The sequence below is a fragment of the Atractosteus spatula genome, chromosome 15 (genome assembly GCF_055471065.1).
Source record: "Atractosteus spatula isolate fAtrSpa1 chromosome 15, fAtrSpa1.hap1, whole genome shotgun sequence".
Taxonomy (NCBI): domain Eukaryota; kingdom Metazoa; phylum Chordata; class Actinopteri; order Semionotiformes; family Lepisosteidae; genus Atractosteus; species Atractosteus spatula.
Window position 1 is genome coordinate 17,394,202 of NC_142720.1, and position 22,937 is coordinate 17,417,138.

The 22,937-nt window shown below is 42.0% G+C and overlaps 1 protein-coding gene across 2 annotated transcripts in view; it reads left to right on the forward strand.

Moving 5' to 3' along the window:
- Window positions 1-6,726: 6,726 nt before the first annotated feature.
- lrpprc (leucine-rich pentatricopeptide repeat containing) overlaps window positions 6,727-22,937 on the forward strand; it is a 68,359-nt gene continuing 52,148 nt past the window's right edge. For both annotated transcript variants that reach the window (XM_088933767.1, XM_088933766.1), the window contains exons 1-14: window positions 6,727-6,920; window positions 8,650-8,858; window positions 9,175-9,297; window positions 9,728-9,849; window positions 10,833-10,891; window positions 10,984-11,070; window positions 11,301-11,427; window positions 11,920-12,064; window positions 13,076-13,230; window positions 14,081-14,186; window positions 15,221-15,328; window positions 20,436-20,554; window positions 20,670-20,763; window positions 22,402-22,471. In XM_088933767.1, coding sequence (XP_088789893.1) covers window positions 6,745-6,920; window positions 8,650-8,858; window positions 9,175-9,297; window positions 9,728-9,849; window positions 10,833-10,891; window positions 10,984-11,070; window positions 11,301-11,427; window positions 11,920-12,064; window positions 13,076-13,230; window positions 14,081-14,186; window positions 15,221-15,328; window positions 20,436-20,554; window positions 20,670-20,763; window positions 22,402-22,471 — 1,700 coding nt within the window. In that variant the 5' untranslated portion in view covers window positions 6,727-6,744. The remainder of the gene's footprint in view (window positions 6,921-8,649; window positions 8,859-9,174; window positions 9,298-9,727; window positions 9,850-10,832; window positions 10,892-10,983; window positions 11,071-11,300; window positions 11,428-11,919; window positions 12,065-13,075; window positions 13,231-14,080; window positions 14,187-15,220; window positions 15,329-20,435; window positions 20,555-20,669; window positions 20,764-22,401; window positions 22,472-22,937) is intronic.

Below are 22,937 nucleotides of genomic sequence, written 5' to 3' on the forward strand. Positions count from 1 at the left end.
AGAAGTAACCCATATAAAAATGTGAAGCTTACACAGCACCTGTTTTAGAATATGCACTTGGATGTTCCTACCCCTCTGCAAGAGAAACCGACTTGTTCCAGCGTCCTGATAAGACTGTAATGAAACAGAACAGCACTGGAAAGGAATACACAAGGCCGTTTCGGGCGTCTTCTCAGTCTTCAGTTGCCGTTCTAACTAGTCCAGAAGGATTGATACAAGCAAGGGGAGGAGAATGGAGCCCAATCACCCTCAGTAACACAAGAGCGCTTAAGAGTACAGACCTGTACATACCCCAGTCCACCACGGCTGATGCCTGCCAGTTCAAACAGAAATCAGAAAGGGCACACACGTGTGTTTCCAGGCCCACAGTCTGGGGGGTTGATGGAGAAAGTGTTGCATGGAAATAGAAGGCCTGATCATACAGGCCACAGGGGTAACAAATTGAGTAGCTACTGTATTACAGTTAAATACAACAGCACATGCAGGACTACGTAGAGGTTGAACGTGAAAAGATGATTCTTTCCTGGAAGAGGCAGGAACTCTCTATGAATGGAATAAATTATCCTGCTAGTCTCTGCTTCACTGTAAGTGAGCAGTGCCTGATTAGGTAAAATGGTCCGAATTAAGAAGTCACAACTTGTGAAAAGGAGAGATGAGGTCTGAACTCGAACTTTGCCATTTGTTATTCTTGGGAACACAATAGTTTTGTCTGAACAATTTTCCAAATTAATTCTTTCTTTTACTTTTTAAAAACTGCAGACATATTTGCTTAAGGACAGCTTCGATTTGTGACTTGTAGTCTATATTATATATGCAGCACAGGACATTTTGAACCTCCAGTCTTTGACAGCCACATCTTTATCTTGTCTCACTTCACTTTGTGTAAAATTTCTAAAATATTATGTTTTAATATATAATATTTGTATTGTAACTACACATATGAGTAGCAAGAACGTCAACAGGAATAAAAAGTATCTTTTTATTTTTACTACTCATCAGTAGGAATCATCTTTAAACACTTCATCTGTACTGTTTCAGACAAATAAAATACACTGCATTTGAAACAAATATTTACAGTACAATGAATCCCATGCTGTCAGGGTGACTTCATAGCTACAAAAGATACAGATATAAGAATCAGTGGTCATGGAAGCAGATGTAATATTCAGGTGATTATACTGATGAGGAGGCTTTCAAATAATGGCCATCTATCTCACTTGAAGCCTGGGAAAAGTCCATTTTCCTCTTGGCCGCCAGTGAACTTCATAATCCTGCCAGTAAAACAGAGTCTGAAAAAATCATCTAAAATGTACATCCTTTGCCTAAAAACAAGTTCACTATCCTGCATGATCTAATTACTACAGTGCAGAAGCACCTAGATACACAGATGTGTGTATTATATATAGAAATATTTCTTTTCCTCTGCATCCATGCTTTATCAGTCAAATGAACAGGCTCTCTCACCCTGGAGCCAGACACAGGCTTGGAATCACCCAATCCTGCAGTGAATTTGGGGGAATAACGTTTGTTATTTTGGGTAAATAAAGGCATAAAATATGCCCCATTAAATGAACATTTTTTAATCCCAAAATGCTTCACATATAGTACTGAACCAAACAGAGAAGCTCTGCACCCACCTGGGTGACAGCCATTGTGTGTCCACAGCTCCAGTGTACAGCAGATCAGGTAGAGAAGTGAGAAACTGCTTCACCAATTGTGTTTTAGGGAAAACTGTAGGGTTACCTGACTGTGCAGTCCCTAAGTAGAATTAGCCAGGACAAGGACAACGGGATTAACATTCCAATGATGCCATGAGATCTTTAATGACCAAGTATCTTGAATTTGGATTAATGCATCTTTCTCCTTTAATCAGACTACTGATATCAACATGCATTGCACAACAAATTAAAGTAAATACCTAAGTGGAACTTTAAAGGGAAATTTAAGATGTTCAGATAACAACCACAAATTCATAGAATTAAGATGATAGAAATCTTTCTTTTAGTGTACTTCCTATTCACATTTTGTTCTGGTTCTGTAGTTATTGATAGTCTGAAATTGGTATAATTCTGCAAAATTTAACAACAAGCATAGAGCTGCAGAGTTTTAATTCAGACCTGAGTTGAACCTAACATACAGTAGATCTATGATGCTGTTCAATATTGAACTGTGAGCTGCATGATTCAAGGAATATGCTCCTTTCCTATTAAATTATCATTTATCTTCACATACATAGCACTTTAGCTAATAGAGGTCTTCTGAAATACATACAGTACATTACATAAAGAGGTGTTGTGATGATTCTTTGTGATGCAGACAGCCACTACTGACCCTTTGGGAAACACTTTGTCACTCTACTACAGCCTTCACACATTGCTGTCTGGGGATGAAAAGGGTGAAGACAAGCTGTCCTGCTGTTGGCAGTGTCACACTCATGGCTGATGTCTGCTCACTTGCTGGTGCACAAGGGTGCAGAGATGACCCACCAGGAAGCACAAAAAGCATGCTTTGCAGAAAAAGGTGCAAAGAAGCTGAGAATCCTGGAAGCTGGAGATGGCATTTAACAAAAATGTGCATTGTTAAGGTAGATGAAGACACTGGTAAGTGAGAGTCTGTACAGAGGTGTACAGTATCACAGTAACTGCTTTCCTTCGATTATGCTGATGTTAATAGTTAAATCAATAATGAAGGATCAATTTTACTGTTTGGTGTGTGAGAGTAGCATACTTCGTCCTTCCCATTTAATAGCCTTTGATTGCCAGAAGAATTATTGTTCCAATTATACTTTTCATTCCAATTGGTAGTTCACATTACTGCCATTTTCCATAATCTCTACTGTGCATAAAAGTACACAAACCTTTATAACTGTAATGAACTATTTGAGTTATTAATGTAACCAATTAATGTAGTCCTTGTATAGGTAGGTAGTTAAACTTTGTTTGCTACGAATAGCCATGAACAGTTAGAAAATGTGTTGTTCTAGAAAAAAATCTTTCCAAAGCCTTTATACACTCACACAAAGCAAAATGTGTATGATTGTCATTTGGAAAAAAAGTATAAGTGTATAGGGGAGTGAAAATATTAAATAATAGATAACGGAAATGAATAATAAATAAGAAACAAAATGCATTCATAAAGTAAAATAGAAAAACGTAACAGGCTTTTCTGAGTTCATTCACCAAAAACGTAAAGTGTTCTCTCAGCTGCATACCACACACTTTCACTTGAAGTATTTAATATTTAATAACCTCAAGATCATTTTTATTGCATTCTTCTTTTAGCTCACATGGCTTTGTAAAAAAAATAAGGCACCTTACCAAGACTTGCCTGCTTTCGCTCACAGAAACATCTCAGGGTATCACTCCTGTGTGCAGCGGGTCGGTGGGGAGGGTGAGCCTCCAGGGGCAGGACTCAATTAATTCCATAGCACGAGGCCAGAACACTGGCAAAGATAGAAGAGAGACAGAGCAGGGAAATGCAGAAGGGAAAAAAGGATCCGCATAAGGGCTTACAAGGATTCACATACTGTAGCATGTCACTCAAAATAACTCCTAATGCTTTCTCAAAGCTGGAATTTTACATGAGTTACAAAAGGTGTAATCATGATTTATGACATGTTTGGTATTTGAGGAATCTCTGAAATGTTTTAAGACGCATAGTTTAACAATGAAAGACTGCATCCATCCATCCATTTTCTAACTGCTCCCTCCACTACAGGGTAACAGGGGAGCCAGAGTCTTTCACAGCAAGCAGTGGGCAGAAGTCAGGGTACACCCCGAATGGGATGCCATTCTATCGCAGGGGCACGTACTCAGCTATATGAACACAGACACACTCACACCATTAATCTAATTAATTACACAATTCATCTACTAGCAGGTCTTTGGTCTGTGGGAGGAAACCGTGGGAGTGCACCCGGAGGAAACTCACGTGAACACAGGGAGAACATACAAATTCCACTCAGATAGCACCCCAGGTCCAGAGCCCCAGCGCTGTGAGGCAGTGAGTCTAACCACTGCACCACCATGCCACCCAGCCTGCATTCATGTTATTCATATTTTGACATGGCAAAACCATAGGAAGAAGAGCAGATGGACATATTTCCTAGACTTATTATACACTCTGATTTGTAAATATATGTTTATTATTTTACATCTCTGATGTCAAAATGGTATATTATTTTAATCTTTGCAGTAGCCCTTTTCTATCTACGAAGCACATTTGAATTCTGTAAAAGGAATAAAGACTAAAATGGGAATTAATAAAACAGAGGATTTGTTTGATTATCCAAGTGGTGAATAATTATATCTTTTATGATGGTGTCTGTACACTCTGATCTTACACACTGTAAATTGCTTCACTGTTCTAGGGAGAATACATTCCGTATATAGAACGTAACAAAAGGATTTGAGAGGCTGGACAGAAGAAACTGGTCATATTAAAAATAAAATGGGAAACACCTGAACTGGAGTGAAGAACATACAGGAGTTTCATTTTTCTTGCTGTTTCACAACCATTCAATGCTCTTTCAAAAGGCGATACTAATATACAAAGTCAATAACTCAGAGGAGTCTCACAGGTACACAGAGGGCGTTATTTTAAGTCACAAACTTGTGATTAAAGCAACTTGTTCTTCACCTTCTCTCATGCACTGCTTGCGTGGGCTCTTGCTCCATGACCGACAGTGTATTGCACTCGGATTTCAGCCATATTCAGGCCCTATTCGTCTCCAGCGCGGTTTGATAGCGGCGGTTGGCAGCTCCCTGCCAGTGAGGTGGCAATGTTTGTACCACCTGTTGCCCCCCCCTCCCCCCATCCTCCCAGGATGCCTCTCCTCCCCTAGCGCCCTCTGTGGGGTGGCCCACTGCCAGGCGATGCCCTGGGCCAGATGTGCTTGGCAGTTCAGTGTCGCCCATCAGGTGGGTACTACGCCCGGGGCCATGCAGGAGCGCAGGGTGAGTGTGTGAGGAGGTGGGCGCTCCTCTCCCGATAGAACAGGAGCAGCATGGTGTGCGTCGTGTCCTGCAGGCCGCCCCACGCCAGGCACTGTGGGTACCGCTCAGCTCCACTGCTCCACAGGACTTAGGCTGGCAGCCCCCTCCATGCCTAACCTTTCCCTCAATCTTATCTCACTGTGGGAACCAAGCTGTTGTTCTCGACTACTTACTGGAGAGAACAGGGCATCTTTTCACGGTCTCCATGATAAAATTGAACTCCACCCCACAGAGTCAGAAGCCAGGGGAAAAATACTTTCATCCCCTGTTAAGTTTGCTGGAATTTTCCCTTCTTCTGAGGGCAACATTGTTTTTTTCTTTTAAGAAAAGATACCCAGAAACATTAACAAATAAACAAAGTTTACATATTGAAAACCAGGTTCAAGTAGGTAGGTGTGTCAGCATGCGTAGGCTGCAAAGGAACAAGCAAAGGTTTTTTTCATGCTGAAAAGAGAAGAAAAAAAACACAACGTTTCGACAGTGAAGCCTTCTTCAGGTGTCGTTTTGTGTGCATTTCTTTTAAGAAAGTAGTACAGCAGGATTTAGACATATTCCAGTGTCCTAAAAGGAGTTAGCATGACATTTCTGTTTTAAAAATACATTTTAACAAGTAAAAAATGAATGACATTTTATTAACAGTTTTCAAACATATAATCATGAAATAGATTATCAGTATGAATTCAGCTATATATTTTTTTTAATACCACTTTATTCAGGCTTGACTAGTTTTCTCCACGCAGGAGCAACATTTAGATTTCTAAAAAATAAATCGACATGTAGAACATCACTGCTCCATGGTCTGCAATGATGCACAGCGACTTCTCAAGAGATCAGCCTGTCAGAGCCCTCGGTTCTCTGGAACCACAGCGCCACCCTCCGGCTGCATGTTGAAGATCTGCGCGAGTTAAAAAACACTACTATGCCGATTGTTGGATCTATTGAATATCTTCCTAGTTAAATAAGCTCGGAATTTTTTCTAGTTTCCTGTAGTTTTTTTCCCATTTTAAAAATATCTGCAAGTATGGATTTTTGTTCATGTTATCAACACCATGAAGGATTCACACTTTGAAAAGGCAGCATTCAGCTTTTGGTTGGACGACCAAAACTTTCCACGAGTTTCAATGATTATTTACTGGACGCATTTATCTGAGTCGGTCTGCATTTAAGACACATTTAGATATTCTATAAAGATGCAGAGCAGTATTAACGTTACAAGAATACAAACGCATCTGTAACAACATCATTATAATACAACAAAATATTAGTAAGATAAGTTATAAAATTCTTAATGTCTCTGTTAACTTTGTTTATACGTTGACTACCCGTCTTGATTGTCGTTAAATATTCAATATTTCTAATAGCACAAACGTTTAAAGCTTAAATAACTGCAATTTATATCATTCACCTGAGCTGCAAATGCTGGAAACTCCGGGAAAGGAAACGGGATTTTATTTAAGTGATTTAAGTGAGGACATTTTGATTGCTACACTTTACAGGGGGGTAAACAAATACCGAAAACAAAAAAACAAAATATTTTTTGTCTAATAGCAAGAATAGTCACGTAATATTCTTAAGCTATACGAAAGATAAAATATTACGCTGAAACACTCAAGTGTTTCTGTTAATTATGAATTTTCATGATGACTGACATTTAGTCCCCCCCCCAGTTGGTACGCAGTGTGCTCTTCCGTGCTCTGTGACCTGGTCACATGGTGTGGATGCCCTTCTCTCCACACTGAACAGGTTAAACATGGCAGCGCTCTTGAGGACGGCTCGGCTACTCAAGGTTTCATCTACTTCTCTGTTGCAGATTTCCGGATCAGCAAGAAATGGAACAACATTCAGGCGATTCTACAGCGGGACGGCCAGTTGCAGGCGAACTGGTGTATGTCCAACCCGAGTGGCCATTGCAAGCGGCATGAATAGGTACAGTGTCTCGCCGGCGTGATGGTGAAACCACGCTGGATTGCGCAGGCAGTTGTATTTGTGGACCCGGATAGCTATTTCACGTCGCTAGCGCAAGGACTGTCCCGTTTATAGCAATCGGTTTTGTTTTCACATCATATTGGTTATTCGTTTTTGAATCGTTTTTTCGCAGTTTTACTGTGGGGTGGGAGAAACCAGAGATTGCATAAGGGGCAGTTCAAGGTTGTGCATCCTGACTGAATGTCAAGAAGGGAATTCAATTGTGAGATTTTCTAAAATATAAAAGGTGGTATGTGGCGCAAATGGGTGAGCTAAAATGAAGAGAGGCTTTCTGTAGGAACAATTATACGATGATATTCTGTGAAAACAGGGAAGTATTGTTAATAGACTAAAATATAAATGATAGTCTTTGTTAAAAGTATTATTTGCTGTCTGTAAATTGTAAACCATGCAGAGGGTTGTGGGAATCCGGGGTCATGAAAGGCCGCAGCGGGAGAGGGTTTAGCATGCTGCCTGTGATGTAGGTGAAAGCACTGCAGATCGTAATTAATATTTACTTGTGAACTCTTAGCTAGATGGCTCCTGGTTTGTTTTTCATCTTTGTGTCTAGTAAGTAGTAATTGCTCAATCAGCAGGAAAGGAACCCCCAGCTCCCTCTTCACCACCACTACCAACTGTGACCCCAACAAAACCTCTGTAAAGGACTTGAGCAACTACAGAAAGCCCTAGATGCTGTACTGTCCTCGCCACTGCTTGCTTACTCTGACTGACCAGTCACACCATGCCCAAGTCCCACGCTCTTGGTGTTTCTATTCCTCAAGTACAGTGTCAGCCCCTTGCTGCCCGTTAAACATCAGCTGTGTTACAGGACTGAGGGGCAGACAAACATGGCCTTCAGTTTAATCCCTTCTTCTAGATAATGATTAACTATGTGAAAGACATGTAGAAGAGCTGGTGACAAAATTCAAGCTTAGCTAAGTAAATAAAGTTTTCTTTGTCCAATGTAAGGAATGGCATTCAGCAGCTCAGCATCACTCATTCGTGATCAGTGTTGTGAGAAGGCTCTCTCTACAACAGTCGACAGATATTTTATTGGGCAATACTGTGGAAATTGGTTTCTCCCATAAACGTACAAAACACCCAAGCAAAACATATAAGTCATATAAAATCACATGAAAGACATGAAATCACGACAACAGTATGTAATAAATAAATGGATAAGTAAATAGGCAGTGGGGGGACTACATTCCCATCCTGCTTGTAAATGTTTTATTTGAATCTGGTCCCCTATACTGTCTCTCTGATGGGAGTAATGAACTGGAAATGAAGAGGATTTGTGGAATCATCTATGATGCTCCTTGCCATTCAGTTTACTGTATTATGCTGTAAATCGCTGAGCTGGGGCTGTTGTTTCCCCAGTTATTTTTCCTGCCATTTTCACAATCCTGGACAGTTTGGTTTTGCTTTTCAAGCCCAGGTTTCCACACCAAGCTGTCATATTCAATGCTCTCAACAAAGCTTTTATATGCCATCTCTAGGATTTTTTTTGACTAAGATTAAAGTTCTTTAGTCTTTGAATTCAGAACAGCCTCTGATTTACTTTCATAAAAATGTCGTCTATCATCTCGGTGTAACCCAGCCGCTGGTCAGTATGTCTTCCCACATATTTAAGACTCTGCACGCCCTCTACAGACTGACCATTGGCTCCACTCATGTCCCCCCCCACCAGGTCCCTGTTGCGGGTGGGTGCTGTGCGTCAGGTTTCCGTGGCGTCGGAGCAGCTGGGCGTGTCTCGGGAGGAGCCCAGCTCTGCGGTACGCTCTCGCCAGGCCCAGCAGTTTGACTGGGCGCTCAACAAGCTGGACAGCTCTGTGCGCAGGACCGGGCGCATCACCAAGACCCTGTTGCTCAAGATCTTCCACGACATCTGCCGGATAGGTATGCCAAGATAGCGCAGCCCTGCCTCGGCTGCAATGGTGTACCCAGTTAACTGATGAACTATAGACTAGTGGGAAAACAAGGACCTTAGTCTTCTCTGGTCTTTGCTCCTATATTATGACATGGATCCAAAAAAACAGTCCCGTCCCTAAAGTGCGAGTTCTTGCTCACAGTTTTTTGTGCAGTGCAGAGTAAACGTTTGGAATAATCACTTGACTGTGTCATGCACTTTTACCTCCATAGTCCTTTTGCTTATAGGTGTGAAGGCCAGTTGTGATGGTGAGGCTGGTAACTGTGGGAGTGTGTTTCTCTGCAGGATACCCCAGTGGGAACCAGGCCCTGCTGCTCTTGCGCAGCTGTGGCTCCCTCCTGCCTGAGATGCAGCTGTCTGAGCGCACAGAGCTGGTGCACCGCATCTGGGAAAAGCTTCAGGAACTGGGTATGGGCTCTGGGCGAGCCGAGGTGCGGGGCAGTATCGATGGGCTGTACTGAAACGCAGGCTCCGGGCTGTCGAAGGGCGCAAGGAATGAGTGAATTGATTTAGACTGAGCAGGAGCTAGAACATCTTAGTAGTTCGTGTCTTTGCTTTTTGTGGACTTCAGCATATTTTTTTAAATTTCATACAAAACCAAGCCCAATCTAGGCTGAAGTAAAAAAAACAAACATTATTGGTGTCTGATGGTCTATTCGTATTTCAAGTATATTTCTTAGTGGAAAGTAGACCCACTATTCTTGTCTATTTGTATTGAATTTAAGTCAGTAGAAAAAAGCTCCATCATTTGTCTTCCATAAAGTTAAGGTGCTAGCAAAATAGGGGGGGTTTCTGTATGTAAAGTTGGCTGAGGTGTGTCTGCTCTTGGACTGTTTAGGTGCAGTGTATGATGCCAGTCACTACAATGCCCTGCTCAAGGTCTACTTGCAGAACGAGTTCAAGTTCTCCCCCACAGAGTTCCTCACCAAAATGGAGGCAGCAAAAGTGCAGCCAAACAGAGTAAGTGCAGCACAGTAACATGGCATTGCCAGGTTATTATCAGTTACTTTGTATTTTCTACCTATCCTATAAACCTTATTCAAAATTGAGTTCAGTGTTGAACCAGAGGCAGTAACTGAATAGAAAAATTTCAGTGTGTTACACCATAGCTGGTTCTTGTTTTGGCTGTAGAAAATCTATGAAGCTATAATAAATGAGGTATTCGAAACTGAAATGTCAACACGCCAGTAAGTGGATGTTGACTATAGCAATCCTCAGAGGAAACAGGTAGATATTGCCATGTTTTGTTAACTTCATGCCATTAAACTTGACTTGGTAGTTTTGTGCTGAGCCCAGTTACTGTATAATCAGAAGTGGACTCCATTCTGGGCAACAGTGAGCTTTTTTTAACATGAAGGAAAACCAGCTTCTTTCACTGTTTTGTTTTACATCAGCATGTGGCAACTGCACAAGAAAGTAATTTAACTTCCTCATAAGCATCTAGCATTGCAACTTTCTAGGTGAGTGACACCTGGAGAAAATGCAGTGGAAATGCAGTTGCTCCTTACCACGACCAGCTCAGTTCCTGCACAGTAATACCTAGATGTGGCTTGTGCAATCATGGTGGATCACTAGAGTCACTGTCACTCCGCTAGCTAATGAAAGCCTGACGTGCCCAAGCCCATCCCTGTCACTGTCAGCTGGTGGCATAACTGAGTCTCAAAGCAGTGAACTCTGTCGTGTGAGCAGGAGCTTGTACATGCAGCGCCACATCATACACATTTTTAATTGTTTAAGGCTCTTTTCCTTCTGATCTTCTTATAAGTAGAGCCCATTGAGCACAGAAAGGGTGAGACAACTCCATGTGTGTCACTATTCTTCTATTTTGACATCAGTGTATTGAATAAAATGATTGTCTTGTTTTTGTCATCCACAAGGCCTGGTGGGTTCAGAAAGAGATGTATTATCAGCGTCATTTCCATTACTTTTTCTCTCTTCATTAGGTAACGTACCAAAGACTAATTTCAGCCTACTGCCAAGAGGGGGACATTGAAGGTGCGAGGTACGCAGTTCTGAGATTTGTGAAAAATGTCATGTTTTAGGATTGGTGTACTGTGCAGTGTTGAGTGAGCAGGTGTGCCTTTTTCGTTGCAGTAAGATCCTGGGTTTCATGAAGAGCAAGGACCTGCCAATTACAGAGGCTGTCTTCAACTCCCTGGTAACAGGCCACGCCCGGGCAGGGTGAGTCCAGCTGTGTGTGTGGTAGGGAGGCTTTCTGTAGAGACTACCTGCTGGCCAGCATAGAGGAGCTGTTTGAGTGAACACAATGGGTGCTGCTAATTTTGCAGTGATCAAAATATTTTAACATTTTTTTATGGTAGTGACGCGGACCTAAGAGGATGATGTTATTGAATATTTAACTTTATTTTTTGGCTGCCACCGCTGTGGTGGCTCGCTCTGCTTCTCCACAGGGACATGGAGAGTGCGGAGAATATCTTGTCAGTGATGAGGGACGCAGGGATCGAGCCCGGCCCCGACACCTACCTGGCTTTGCTCAACGCATACGCAGAGAAGGGCAACATGGACAAGATCAAGCAGGTATGGAAGAGTGAAGGGCATCTTTCTGCCTCTTTGTGCGGAACCCGTGTCTGTTTTACTTGTTTGAACCTAATTTTCACACCTGAGAATTGTGTTTAGGGTTTAAGACTTGTTTCAGTGGTCAAAATAGTGATTGTATCATATCACCTTTAAAACAAAACCGAGAAGATGCTTAAACATCTTGTCTCTGATTTTTAAGATGCTCTTACAGCTGCACTATCAAGAACACTTCCTTATATTTTATTTTTTACCTGGGATACAATCTGACTATTGACCGGGGGGATTTGAGAAACGCTTTCTAAGTTGAATGACCATGCTTTTATTTTTCTATTACTTTATGACATGCTTTTATTGTGTGTCTTTATGTGGGTTCCTGTGTAGTTCCAGCGGGGCACCTGCAGTGTTGTTGCTCTGGGTGGGGTGTAGCATGGAGAAGCCACGCTGAAGCGTTTGGTATTAACTGGAGGTATTTTGTGTCCTTGCTTCCCTCAGACCTTGGAGATTGTGGATAAGACCGATGCCAGCCTGATGGACAGGGACCTCATGCAGATCATCTTCAGCCTGACCAAGGCAGGACATTCCCAGTATGTGCCAGACATTGTGGAACGCATGAGACACGACCGGGGATACGTGCCTGGTAGGTCTGGCTGGCTAGAGCTTTTGCTTGACCTCTGGATAGTACAGAGATATGCCATCTGATAGTGACTCCAATGAGCTTTGACTGGCTATCCCCATTTTTGGATTACTTTTTCAGTCATAGTTTTAGATTTGTGTGGAACATGATTTATAGGTAAGTGCAAGTTTCTGAAATACCTAAACCGTAGAACTATAAAACAGTCTCTGACTAGTGATTTACTGTCAATACACGCTGACTGCTACATTCTGTTTCTTGGATATTAAATATTGCTGTAAAATTCAGAACAAGAATTCTATGCTATCCTGACATACAATCTAATCACTTTCAATACGAAAACTTCCATATATGTTATAAAACGTTTTCATTATTGCTTAAGAAATTTTTATAAATTGCAACTAAATGTGTTCTTGCTGAATTAGTACTGTTTCAGTTAACTGCTTGACAGGTTTATGACATACAGTAGCTCAGACCCTCTAACTGGTCTCCTTAGTACATTTATTAATAAAATGCTGTGTGTGCAGAATTATCGCATTACCTAAAGCCTTTAAAAAATACGACAAACTTGCAGGAACAGAAGTGCAAACCAGTGCACGTTTTAAATTGATAACAGAGGACCAGATAAACTTCATTCTCCTAGAAGAAAAAACACATTAAAGTTAAAAAAACTCAAAAAGGTGGAAAAAGCCAGTGTATTGAAACTGAGGATCGCAATTGGAGAGATTTGAAGTAATTGCTGTCAGGTTTATCCTGTACTATATCATCTTTTCTAAATATAACACGTGAACATGACATGTTTGTAGGTCTATAGACCGGGGGATCTTAGTCCTTGTCCTTGGCACCCACATTCCTGCTTTATAATTGCAGCTGAGCTCATTTTTAAATAAATCTTTAAATGAATCAACAGGTTGCTTGTTTGGAACCTTTACATACTTTTTCTGCTTAGAGGTTGGTAGATCTTAAAACCGTGTTCTGCTCTAACACCTCTCTCCCTCTGGATCTCTGTAACTCTAGATGCCATGAACCTGTGCCTGAGTCTCGTCACTCAGGACCTGGAGGACACAGCCTTTACCGTACTGAAGACCTTTCCTACTCTACAGGCTGAGAACCAGAACAGTGATTCTGACCTGGGGAACTTCTTCCTTCGCCACTGCGTTAACCTGGACAAGGTGGGGCCTACAGGGAGACTAAACGTCTTGTTCCTGATGTAGAATGTGTTCTACCCTTTCTTCCCAGAATTCAAGCAATTTTAAGGCAATAAAATATTTTTTTAGTTTTTCTTTCACAAACAAAGAGCAGACAGCTTTAAAAACTGGTTTTCAGTAGATTAGAACACCTAAAACAATGCAAGCTGAACAATAGGAACATTCTCCCCAACTCTTTTAAGCTTGAGGATCTCCAGCTGGGTAGTGCTGTTCATCTTATCACAGCTGTCTCGTCTTGATGCATGTGGGGTACTGATCCTATTTTTTTAAATCTCTGTGTGACCGCTGTTGTGAAAGCATGCCACACCCCAACCATGGATTTTGTAGAAGCCATGGCGTGCCGTCGCTAAGTTAGCAAACATCTTTACCTGATGGTGGTAAGGCACAGTGTTGCCTTGAGCAGTGAGTTAACATGTGCTGTGCGAACAGGTTAGTTTAAAATAGTTACCATGGTTACGGTTGTATGTGTTGTTTTTTCTCTTATCTACATATTTTTGTGTGAGATTCCTGGTCTGGTTTTAACACTCTGAGTTTTAGCTTATGGAAAATTATAATTGTTTCTCCCCCCCCAAGATAATTTAGCAGTTACCTCCACAAAATGTCATACTCAGGAAAAGAAGAGGATGTTTGTGTTCCCTATATAAAGACCTCACTATTAGAGCAAATTCTTTTGTTTGTTAATATAATAACAGGCCGAATAAAAATTTGTTCTTTAAGTCAAGTATTTTTTTGACTCTTAACAGCCCATGAGTGTGAGATTTTGTCCATGCTGAACCTTATTACTGCATGGTAATAGTATGTTTTTTCTCTACAGCCAGTTGAGAAATTGAGGCACTACTGTAAGGAGCTGCAGGAGTCTAATCTCCACACCTCTGCACTACAGTTCACTCTGCACTGTGCTCTTGATGCGAAAAAGACAGGTAAGAGCCAATTTTCAGAGGGTGATAAACATTTGAACAGTCCTAAAACACACCCTTTGTCCTGCCACAACCATGTTAAGATTATCAGATGATCTCTGTTACTGTGTTTCACAATATCTAATAAACAAAAACATGGTTTAAAATGCTTAAATCTGCTATATGAGACATGATTGACAAGCCCAAAATAGATAACTTAGTATTTGTTGAAAGTGTAAAATTTGAGTGGTCCATGTAGCTTGTAGTCTTTTTTTTGTACTTTTTATTTGGAAATTTGTGTGAATTTTGGATTTATATGGTACATTACTTCTGACCTCATGTAGTGGACACTTCGAAGTTTCTCGGAGGAGGACCAGGCTTCCCACCTATAGTGTATTTCTAAAGATAAAGATAAGGAATCGGGTGGATTTTCATGGAATTAAATTATTTATCCTCAGAACCTGTTTTAGGTAAAAAATATGGCCTAAAAGAGAAGGAACTAAGGACATCGGCAGGCTGGTGCAGCTCTCTAGAGCAATGCTGACCAGTCCCTGCTGTAATCTGAAGTATTGTTTCCGATGAACTTGTATTCTTGCTCTGGACAGCTTCCTAAAAGCAGGAGCACCTTAGTGAGATGTGTCCTGTTACAATAAAGGTTGAGAAACACTGCATTCAGGTATTTAGCACCACAGCCCACAGAAAGTAGAAATGTTAAACAAAAAATAAGCTGTACTTTATTTTTCTTCCTTTTTTAGAATGTTATCATAAACAGTTTTCTTTTGGAAAAGTCTAATGTTAGCCTGCTCAGCAGTGCAGTAGTTCTGGAGTTGCATTTCCAGCTTTGCTTGTCCAGAGTAGTGAAAAGTGCTGTTTATTGAGACAACTGTTACCAACACTGTGGACAAAAAATAAAAAACTGACATTTTATAAAATGGACATTACTCTGTCAAGTTCTGACCCTGTTACTTAATATAGGGACAGGCTGGCCAGGCCAGTAGAGAAAGTGTCTTTCCTTGTGCCTTGTGTAAAGAAGCTCTTATGGTTGTTTTGACCTTCAGAGCTGGCGGTGGAGCTGATGAAGACGATGAAAGAGGAAGGCCTGCCAGTTCGGCCACATTACTTCTGGCCCCTTCTCACACAGCACCAGAAAGACAACAATGTTCAAGGTCAGTCCCAGAAAGAGCTTGTCTGAAAACAGCTGAACAACTGCGGAACCTCAACCTTGCATCTAGATGAAACAAAGAAGTTAGCAGATCATGTCCAGTTTAGAGCTGTGTGCTTCATTTACTTGGGTGGGATATATTTTTAAATTGATTAAAAGCAGCTTGCAAAATCATTGTGACACCACAATGTTGTAATAAGCATCAGAATTTGTACATAAACGTTTTGTTGGTTAGAGCATTCGTTCGTGGTATAAATGTGCACATTTGAGCTGAAGCAAACTGTAGACTCATCAGCTGGCAGACAGAGATGAGGTAGCTGAGACTGCACGGCACAGCTGAGAGTGGACGTGACCTGAAAGAGATATTGGCAGGTACTGATGAGGCAGTCAGAAGCTGGAAGTGAAAACAGTTCTGGAGTCTTTCATTGAGAAGAGCGTTTCCTGTTTCTTAGCTTCTGTCAAGGGAAGACATCCAACTGCTAGTTTGGAGAACTTGGGCTCCCTTTCCACCAGCACTATCAGGAAACATAGGAAGGGGTGAAACAATACAAGTTATGGGAAATATTTGGTCCCACAAAAGCCATTGCCCGTTGTGTGGAGCGGCTTTTAGAGACTTTACACATCTGAAATATTTATGAAGTAGAACCTCTGGAGAGGCAGGGTTTCGTTCACAGGGGCACTTTGTCAAATGATGGCAATAAGAGAAAAAGCAATAGTGGGCATGAGAACAAGCAGGCCATGCTCTAAATGGGGGCCAAAAAAGGATTTCAGATGGAAAAAAATAATATAAAGTAGATACGCCTGAGGTTGTAGCCATTTTATGAACATAACCTGATTTTTTGCTAGAAGTTTTCATATGTTTTACTGGGTAAAAATAGCTTGTTTGTTTTTCCATCCATTTTCAGTTTTGTTTAGCCCATGGTTGTTAACTAGATTTGGGTCAATTTGAACGAGTGGAGAGGTTTTCATTTTCCTGGCATTTTTTTTATGTGAGGATGTGGTTGTATAAGACATCCAGTTGCTTTGAGCCTCCTGGTTTGTCTGTTATTTTCTTGCAGCGATTCACTTGACTAAAGCAGCTCAGCTTGGCTGGAGTTGAAAACTGTGCTTTGAGAATATTGAAGCTTGTACAGACATTAGCTGTTGTGTATAAAGTTTCCTTTTAGTTACTCATGTGTTATAATATACTGAGGTGTCTGACCAGTACGTATAGAAAGTTGCGGCTCTGTAGAACTTGTGGGTTATGAGATGTCACGTTGTTAAAAAGGGGCAGAGATTTGACTAGGAACTAATTGATTGGGGAATTGGAAAGTGGTAATTACAACAGCACCAAACTGACTTGGCATCCCCATTGGTGATTAGTGTAGGAAGCAGTCTTTCTTGGTTTAGGTTATGTGGTATGTTGGGTTGGGTTAGGTTACTTTTATTTAAATTGCTAAAAGACCTTTTTGTGATCGTTAACTCCCTATTAGAAGGTGTGTAAAATCAAAATATTTTGGCCAACAGTCTTTTAACTTTCATATGGACCTTTGTTTCCGTGCTGAGCCTGCTTTGGTCTTTCTGCTTGCGGTCTGTGTTATCGTCTCTCGGTGCAGCATGCCCTCCGGCTGGCCCCAGGCGGGGGCACTGGTGTCATCTGTGTCATCTAGCAGCCAGAGGACGGTCCGCCCGAGAGATGAACTCGGGCTAAACTGTGAGGCTCCCCAGGGGCCTGAGCCCTTGGGCTGAAGGCCAGAGGTCGGTGTGGCGGCAGAACATTTGTGTGGGTGTGTGATCCTGTGATCCAGCCTGGACACCCTAGAAATGTTGCTGTGGAAAGAGAAGACTGACCTGATAGAAAGATGGAGATTTAAGTTTTTAGATTTTTAACAAGACAAGTCGCTGTAGATTTTCAAGATTGGCGTTTATTTAAACACTGTTTTGTGCTCATTGAGTTTGGTTCATCCAATTCTTTTTGTAAGACCTTTGGTAGGCATACAATACACGTGTATAATGTGTGTATGTATCTAAATAATAAAGATGCATGATATTTGAACTTAACATTCACTATCTGAAGCATTAGGAACCTACAGCTAGTTGAATAAACTCAGTAAGAGGGACTGTGTGGTTGGTTGGAGGAGTGATAGAGACCCTTACATCAGGTGTGCTTGCTTTGTGTGAGAAGCTTTGCTTCATGTGGCCTAAAACCTTAAAACCTTTCTCGCCATGTGGGGACCAGAAATGAGCACCCTTGGAAAGAAATTGTTCTGCAAGAATATGTTACACAACCAATGGCAACCACTCTTTTTACTGGGCATAGAGGTGCAAGCACAGCAGAATACACTTCATCTTGAAGAGATGCAGCTTCTTCCCATTCCAAGCAATGAGGTGTTGGTAACCTAGCTGGCATTTGAGAGTTTTTCTGGTTCTTACCCAGTTGCTAAATCGAAGTTTGCAGCAGAAAGAAGAGTTAACTCGGGCTATGTGGATTGCCCTTAACATCCATTTGCTTCTCCTGCTTCTTACTCACCGCTAACAGAAGCAAAAACTTTTACTCTTACAATTTTTTTTCCCTTCTGCCGTTCTAACATCTCATGAAAAATGGACACACTTTACTGGCGGTGCGTTTGGGCTTGTGGAGGGGGGGTGGAATGGCGTTTCAGGCCAAACCGTGTAGGTGGTGTGACTGATGAGGAGTGACTTGATTTCATGTAAATGCGATCGCTCAAAGGGAATTCACTTTAGATTACTCGCACCGTTGTGCACTGCATAAAATATTAAGGGCTGTGCCATTTATCTACAGGTGGCACTCCAGGGCAAAGACGAGGTTTTAAGGAAACTTTGCATTTTGATGAGGCGTGGATACAGGAGACAAGTTGAGAAAGCATATGCTGTTTTGTTTCAGCAGCCTGGAGCGTTGTGACATGTCATCTTCGAGCAGTGCAGTCTCCTTATTGCTTCTGACATGGTACAAGCATAGTTAGCAGTGCCTCCCCTTGCTGTGAAGAGGCTTTTATGTTTGGCGCAAAAGGATTAAACTGAGTCTCCCACTAGGCAGGAAAGAAAGCCCAATTGCCAAATCGATGTCATCTCCGAGCCTAATGCAGAGCTCTGAATCCGAACACCCCAGTCGTCAAAAACAATTAAATAAATAATACAGCACCGGTCCGCTGTGATTTTCATTTTAAATTGCAGCAACCTGTGTTCAGGGGAGAAAGTATTTAATGGGGAATAACTTGAAGGGCATTCTTCCCTTGGCATAACTCGACTCGTGAGATTTTTATAAAGCATTTTTCCATTTTCTCCCCCCTGAACTCGCTGGAAAGCCTTGGGGTGTCTGCGCTTCATTAACTGGCGAGGTAAAAAAAATGTGAAGGTCGTGGCTCCTGTCGGAACGCAGACTAAATGATCTTAATGGTGTTGGTCTGTAGTCATTTAAGTTGAGCAGTGAAACTTAACATTGGATTTCAGCTTCGCTTAACAGTCTCCTCTGTGGTTGACCAGGCTGTGTTTAAGGATCTGGGTCCTTTTTTTAATCCATTTGGCATCCTTTGATTGAGTCCGTTAACACACCTCCATTGACTGAAAAAGTGTCCCTGTCTATTCAGGGTAGCTTCAGTATGTTGTGAATTGAGGAGACAAAAGCTATATAAAGTCTGTCTTTTCCTTTTAGAAAAATAGTGTGCCTGATGTGTTTCACCTGTTTAATATGTTTCATTGTGTTGTACCTCTGATAGCCTGATCAGTCTGAGCAAAGGCTTTTATGTGCAAATACTTGTTTTGACAAAGTATGAAAGCAAGCTAATCATTAATTTAACTGAACACAAGCATTGAGGAGTGGGTTTTCATTCTGGGTGAGAGAGAGGAGAGAGGGATTGAGGATCAGGAGGGCTGGTAAGTTCCACTAAGGAACAGAGACACTGACCTTTGAACCTTTGGAGTAAACTGGCACGAAGCCTGTGATGCAAGACACGATGTGTGGCTTTCTTTAAGGTGTAATTGCTGGTTTCCTTAAAAGCAGCCTTGCCATCATGCTCAGAGGGGTGCTTAATTCTGTCAGTGACTGTATCACTCTCAGACGTGGGTAGCAGTTGACTTGACATTGACCGTGCTTTGCATCTAAGATACAACTTTTTTTTGTCCTTTGTTATTTGTCACTTAACATTAAATAGCTAAGCCTGCTTCAAAAGAGCAGGACAGTTTCCCTTTATTCTGAAAGATGCTTTATGGCTCAGAAGAAAATTTCAAATATAAAAAGGATTATCCCATTGTGTTATATGTGAAGCAGTGTGGTTTGCACTCTTCAGTATGATTTGAAATGTAAGAGTCTGTGCGGTGTTAGTTAAGTCAAATTCCTTTGTGCAGTAATGTACAAAGCGAAACTTACGAGTTGGGTATAGTTCTTGAGTTCAAAGCTCCCTCACAGCTAAGTGAGGTAAGAAGGTGTGTGTCTTACAGCTGGAGGGCAATGTATCATTTAAATGTCTTCTGGGACAGGCAGTCATGTGCTGTGTCTCAGCATTTGCTCCATAGCTGCCCAAATGGGACATGTTTCTCTCTGGGCATTGTGGGTTGAAAGCCATGGCTGATCCGACATCTTAGCCTTCAGAGATTCCTCCTCATGTCAAGTAGAGTGTCACTCCGAGTGTTTCTCCTGGCACTGTGATGCTCTTTCACTGTGACCTGGTGCCATGTCTCGTGTCAGCCCAGGAAGGACTGGGACACTTGCTGTCCCACTCTGTGACACTGATCTGGAGACTGTGCTGTCGGGTCACAGGTCTCCTTGCTGAGGGGCTGTGGCTGTAAAGTAGTAATGCAGTCGTAAAGTAGTGGAAGAAAAAAGAGCATGGGCTGGAGTTGACCTTCTAGACAAGTGTTGAAAGCGTTTTATTTTTCTGGGGAAAGGTTTTGGTGAATTACTTCGTAAAGATGCCTCAATGAAAGAAAGAAAAAAAGTATACTCAGCCGTGTGCCGTGCAAAATAGATTTAGCTTTTTTTTTAAATTGACTTAGTGATTCTTCTTGGGTTTTATTCAAGTTTATTATTGGTTTCTTGTTCACCTTAAAAAAAAAAAAAAGTTCAACGTAAAACTAATGCCTCCATGTTTTGTGATCATCTCCCCTTGTACCAGGGATCCTGGAGGTGCTGAAGGCTATTCAGAAGCTGGACGTGGAGCCCGATGTGGACACCTACTCCAACTACATCCTTCCCAGCTTCTCCAGCCTGGAGGACGCTCGTGCCATGATCAAGGTTCCACTGCCTCTCTTCTGTGGATGTTTTGTAAAGTAACAGTTGTCTACCGGTGCTGCAGCAGGCTCCAGTTCCAGGCTGGTGTGTCTAAGTGAGGCCTGTCCTGTGATTGCAGGAAGCGGGATGCCCTGTTGACACAGTGGGATTTGCTGCATCGGAGCTGAGGTCTGAGGCAAGCAGTGGGAAGCTCTCTGATGTGCTCGCTTTGTGTGAGTAGAAGTGTTGTTTCAGGCGGCTCAGAAATTCTGCCCATTTCTTACCATGTGGGGAATAAACAAAGGGCACCTGTAAGGAAATCGCTCTGCGAGACTATGTGTTACACAACTAATAGCAAACACTCTTGACTGTGCATAGAGGCGCAAGCACAGCAGAATGCACTTCATCTTGAAGAGATGTGGCAGATTGTCAAGTTCCCATCTCAGGTAATCTTGCAGTGGCATGTGGATAACCCAGCTCACCTCTGAGAGGAACAGCTGTTTTAATTTCTTCTTCGGTTCTTCATTGTCTGCATTTACTATTGCAGTAAAAGATGCTGTATGACCATCAACTGTTATGACACACGCACTGATCTTTAAATATGTAAATATAAACTGTGAAATCCCTATACCAGTTACCTTAGTGCTTTGTTGGCTCTCTTTATAAGCTCCCCCCAAGTTGCTGCAGCAGGCTCTTGTACAAGAAAATTAACTCTGCAGTCTGCCAGTTTTTCACTGGAGAGCAATAGAAGTGTTTCTACCAGGTTGTTCTTCCAGAATTATTTCCTGCTTTACGTTGTCAGTGAGGAACCAGCCAAGGGCTGGGAGGGAAATTGATGCTCCCACTAACATGAGAGCACAGTGTCAGGTCCGGTTAGCTGTGTTTCCAACAGGCAGGTAGGGCTCAGCCTGCCACAGAGTGTCTGCATCAGCTCTCGTCCTCGAGTACAGTGAAGTGGGCTTCTGCGAGACCTGGGAGGGAGAGCAGAGCCATTAACCCACGAAACGCAAAGTAGCCCAAGTTAGGTGCCCTCCCACATTTGAACATCATTATAGAACGTGCTGTCGTGAAAGTTCTTTAGTGTGCCTAACACTTAATTCCAAACATACTTGATGTTTGTTTCACCTTATAAACTGTCTGATGCAGGTCAGATCTGGGTCCTGCCTTTCCTTGCACGTAGAATGGTCTTGAAGAAAGGACTCACTCTTGTAGTCATGGACAGAATCACCCCCAAAAATCCTCCCCCTCAGCCAGGCTGATCTCGGCGCACAGGCACATTCAGCATCGACATACGGCTAATGGTTTGCCTGTGGGCTAATTGCCGGTGTTGAGACACTCGCACAATGAGAAGCAAAGCTGCTAGAGGAGACATTTTAAGTGGTGAACAAATCTAAATATCTAACGAAAGAACGCTTTGCATCGTTCAGAGGCGATTTGCTAAAAGAGGCTATGGGACAGCATTTATAAATAATGAATTTTTTCCCTCTTTGCATATTTGCCCTTCATCTGTTTAAAGTGTGAGGAGATTTTCCAAGGATCAGAAGTTATTAATCTTTTATGTTCAGTGAGCAGTGCAAGATGATGTTGCAATTCTACAAGCAGGTCTTAATTTTATAAACCCTCTACTTTTAAAATAAGGCATGTAAGTAATTTAGGGTTCTTGCAACATGACTCTACTATTTCATGTTCTAACGATTGTCTATCCTTGTGTGTTTTTGAGTTGCAAGCACAGTGTCCCACATATAGGTGATGGGGGTTTAAGGGTGCTAAAGGCCATTTTGTATCCCGGTCAAACGCACTAAGTAATCTCTTTAAATACCAGGACTAGAGGTTTATGCTCAAACTTCTCTTTCTCTCAATATATCTTGCAGTGTCCTCTCCCTCCTTCCCAGCTGTGGATCTGATTGCCTTCCGCGGAAGCCTCGTCCTGGGTTTCCGAAGGTGAGCGCGCACTTCTATTAGCAGGTGGCAGCCTGCAGCACACAGCACACCTTGAAGTGAGGTTGTCCACGTACAGAGATACCGTGATGTTCTGCCAGTGCTTGTGATACAATTACAGGCGCCACTGCAGAATGAGTTAGGCAAACACGGGTTATTTCGAAGTACTTTGCTACGTGGTGGTAGCCTTGGGGATGACTGGAGACGGTGTGGAGAGAGAAGTATCCAAGGTTCAAAATCAGCTTGAGGGGTTCTCGTTTGTGTTCCATCTTTAGCTCCTTTGGACAATCACTTTCAATCTCAGGCCTGGAATACCACTGCGTCTGCTGCTTTCTGCTCCAGGTGTCTTTTTATTCCCAGGCTAACGTATTTCAGTTTTCTAGTTTGGTCCTTTTTTTTAATACCGTTTTCGTTTAAGCTGGATGGAGTTTGTTATTGATACAAACCCAGCAAGATCAGCGAGTTTCAA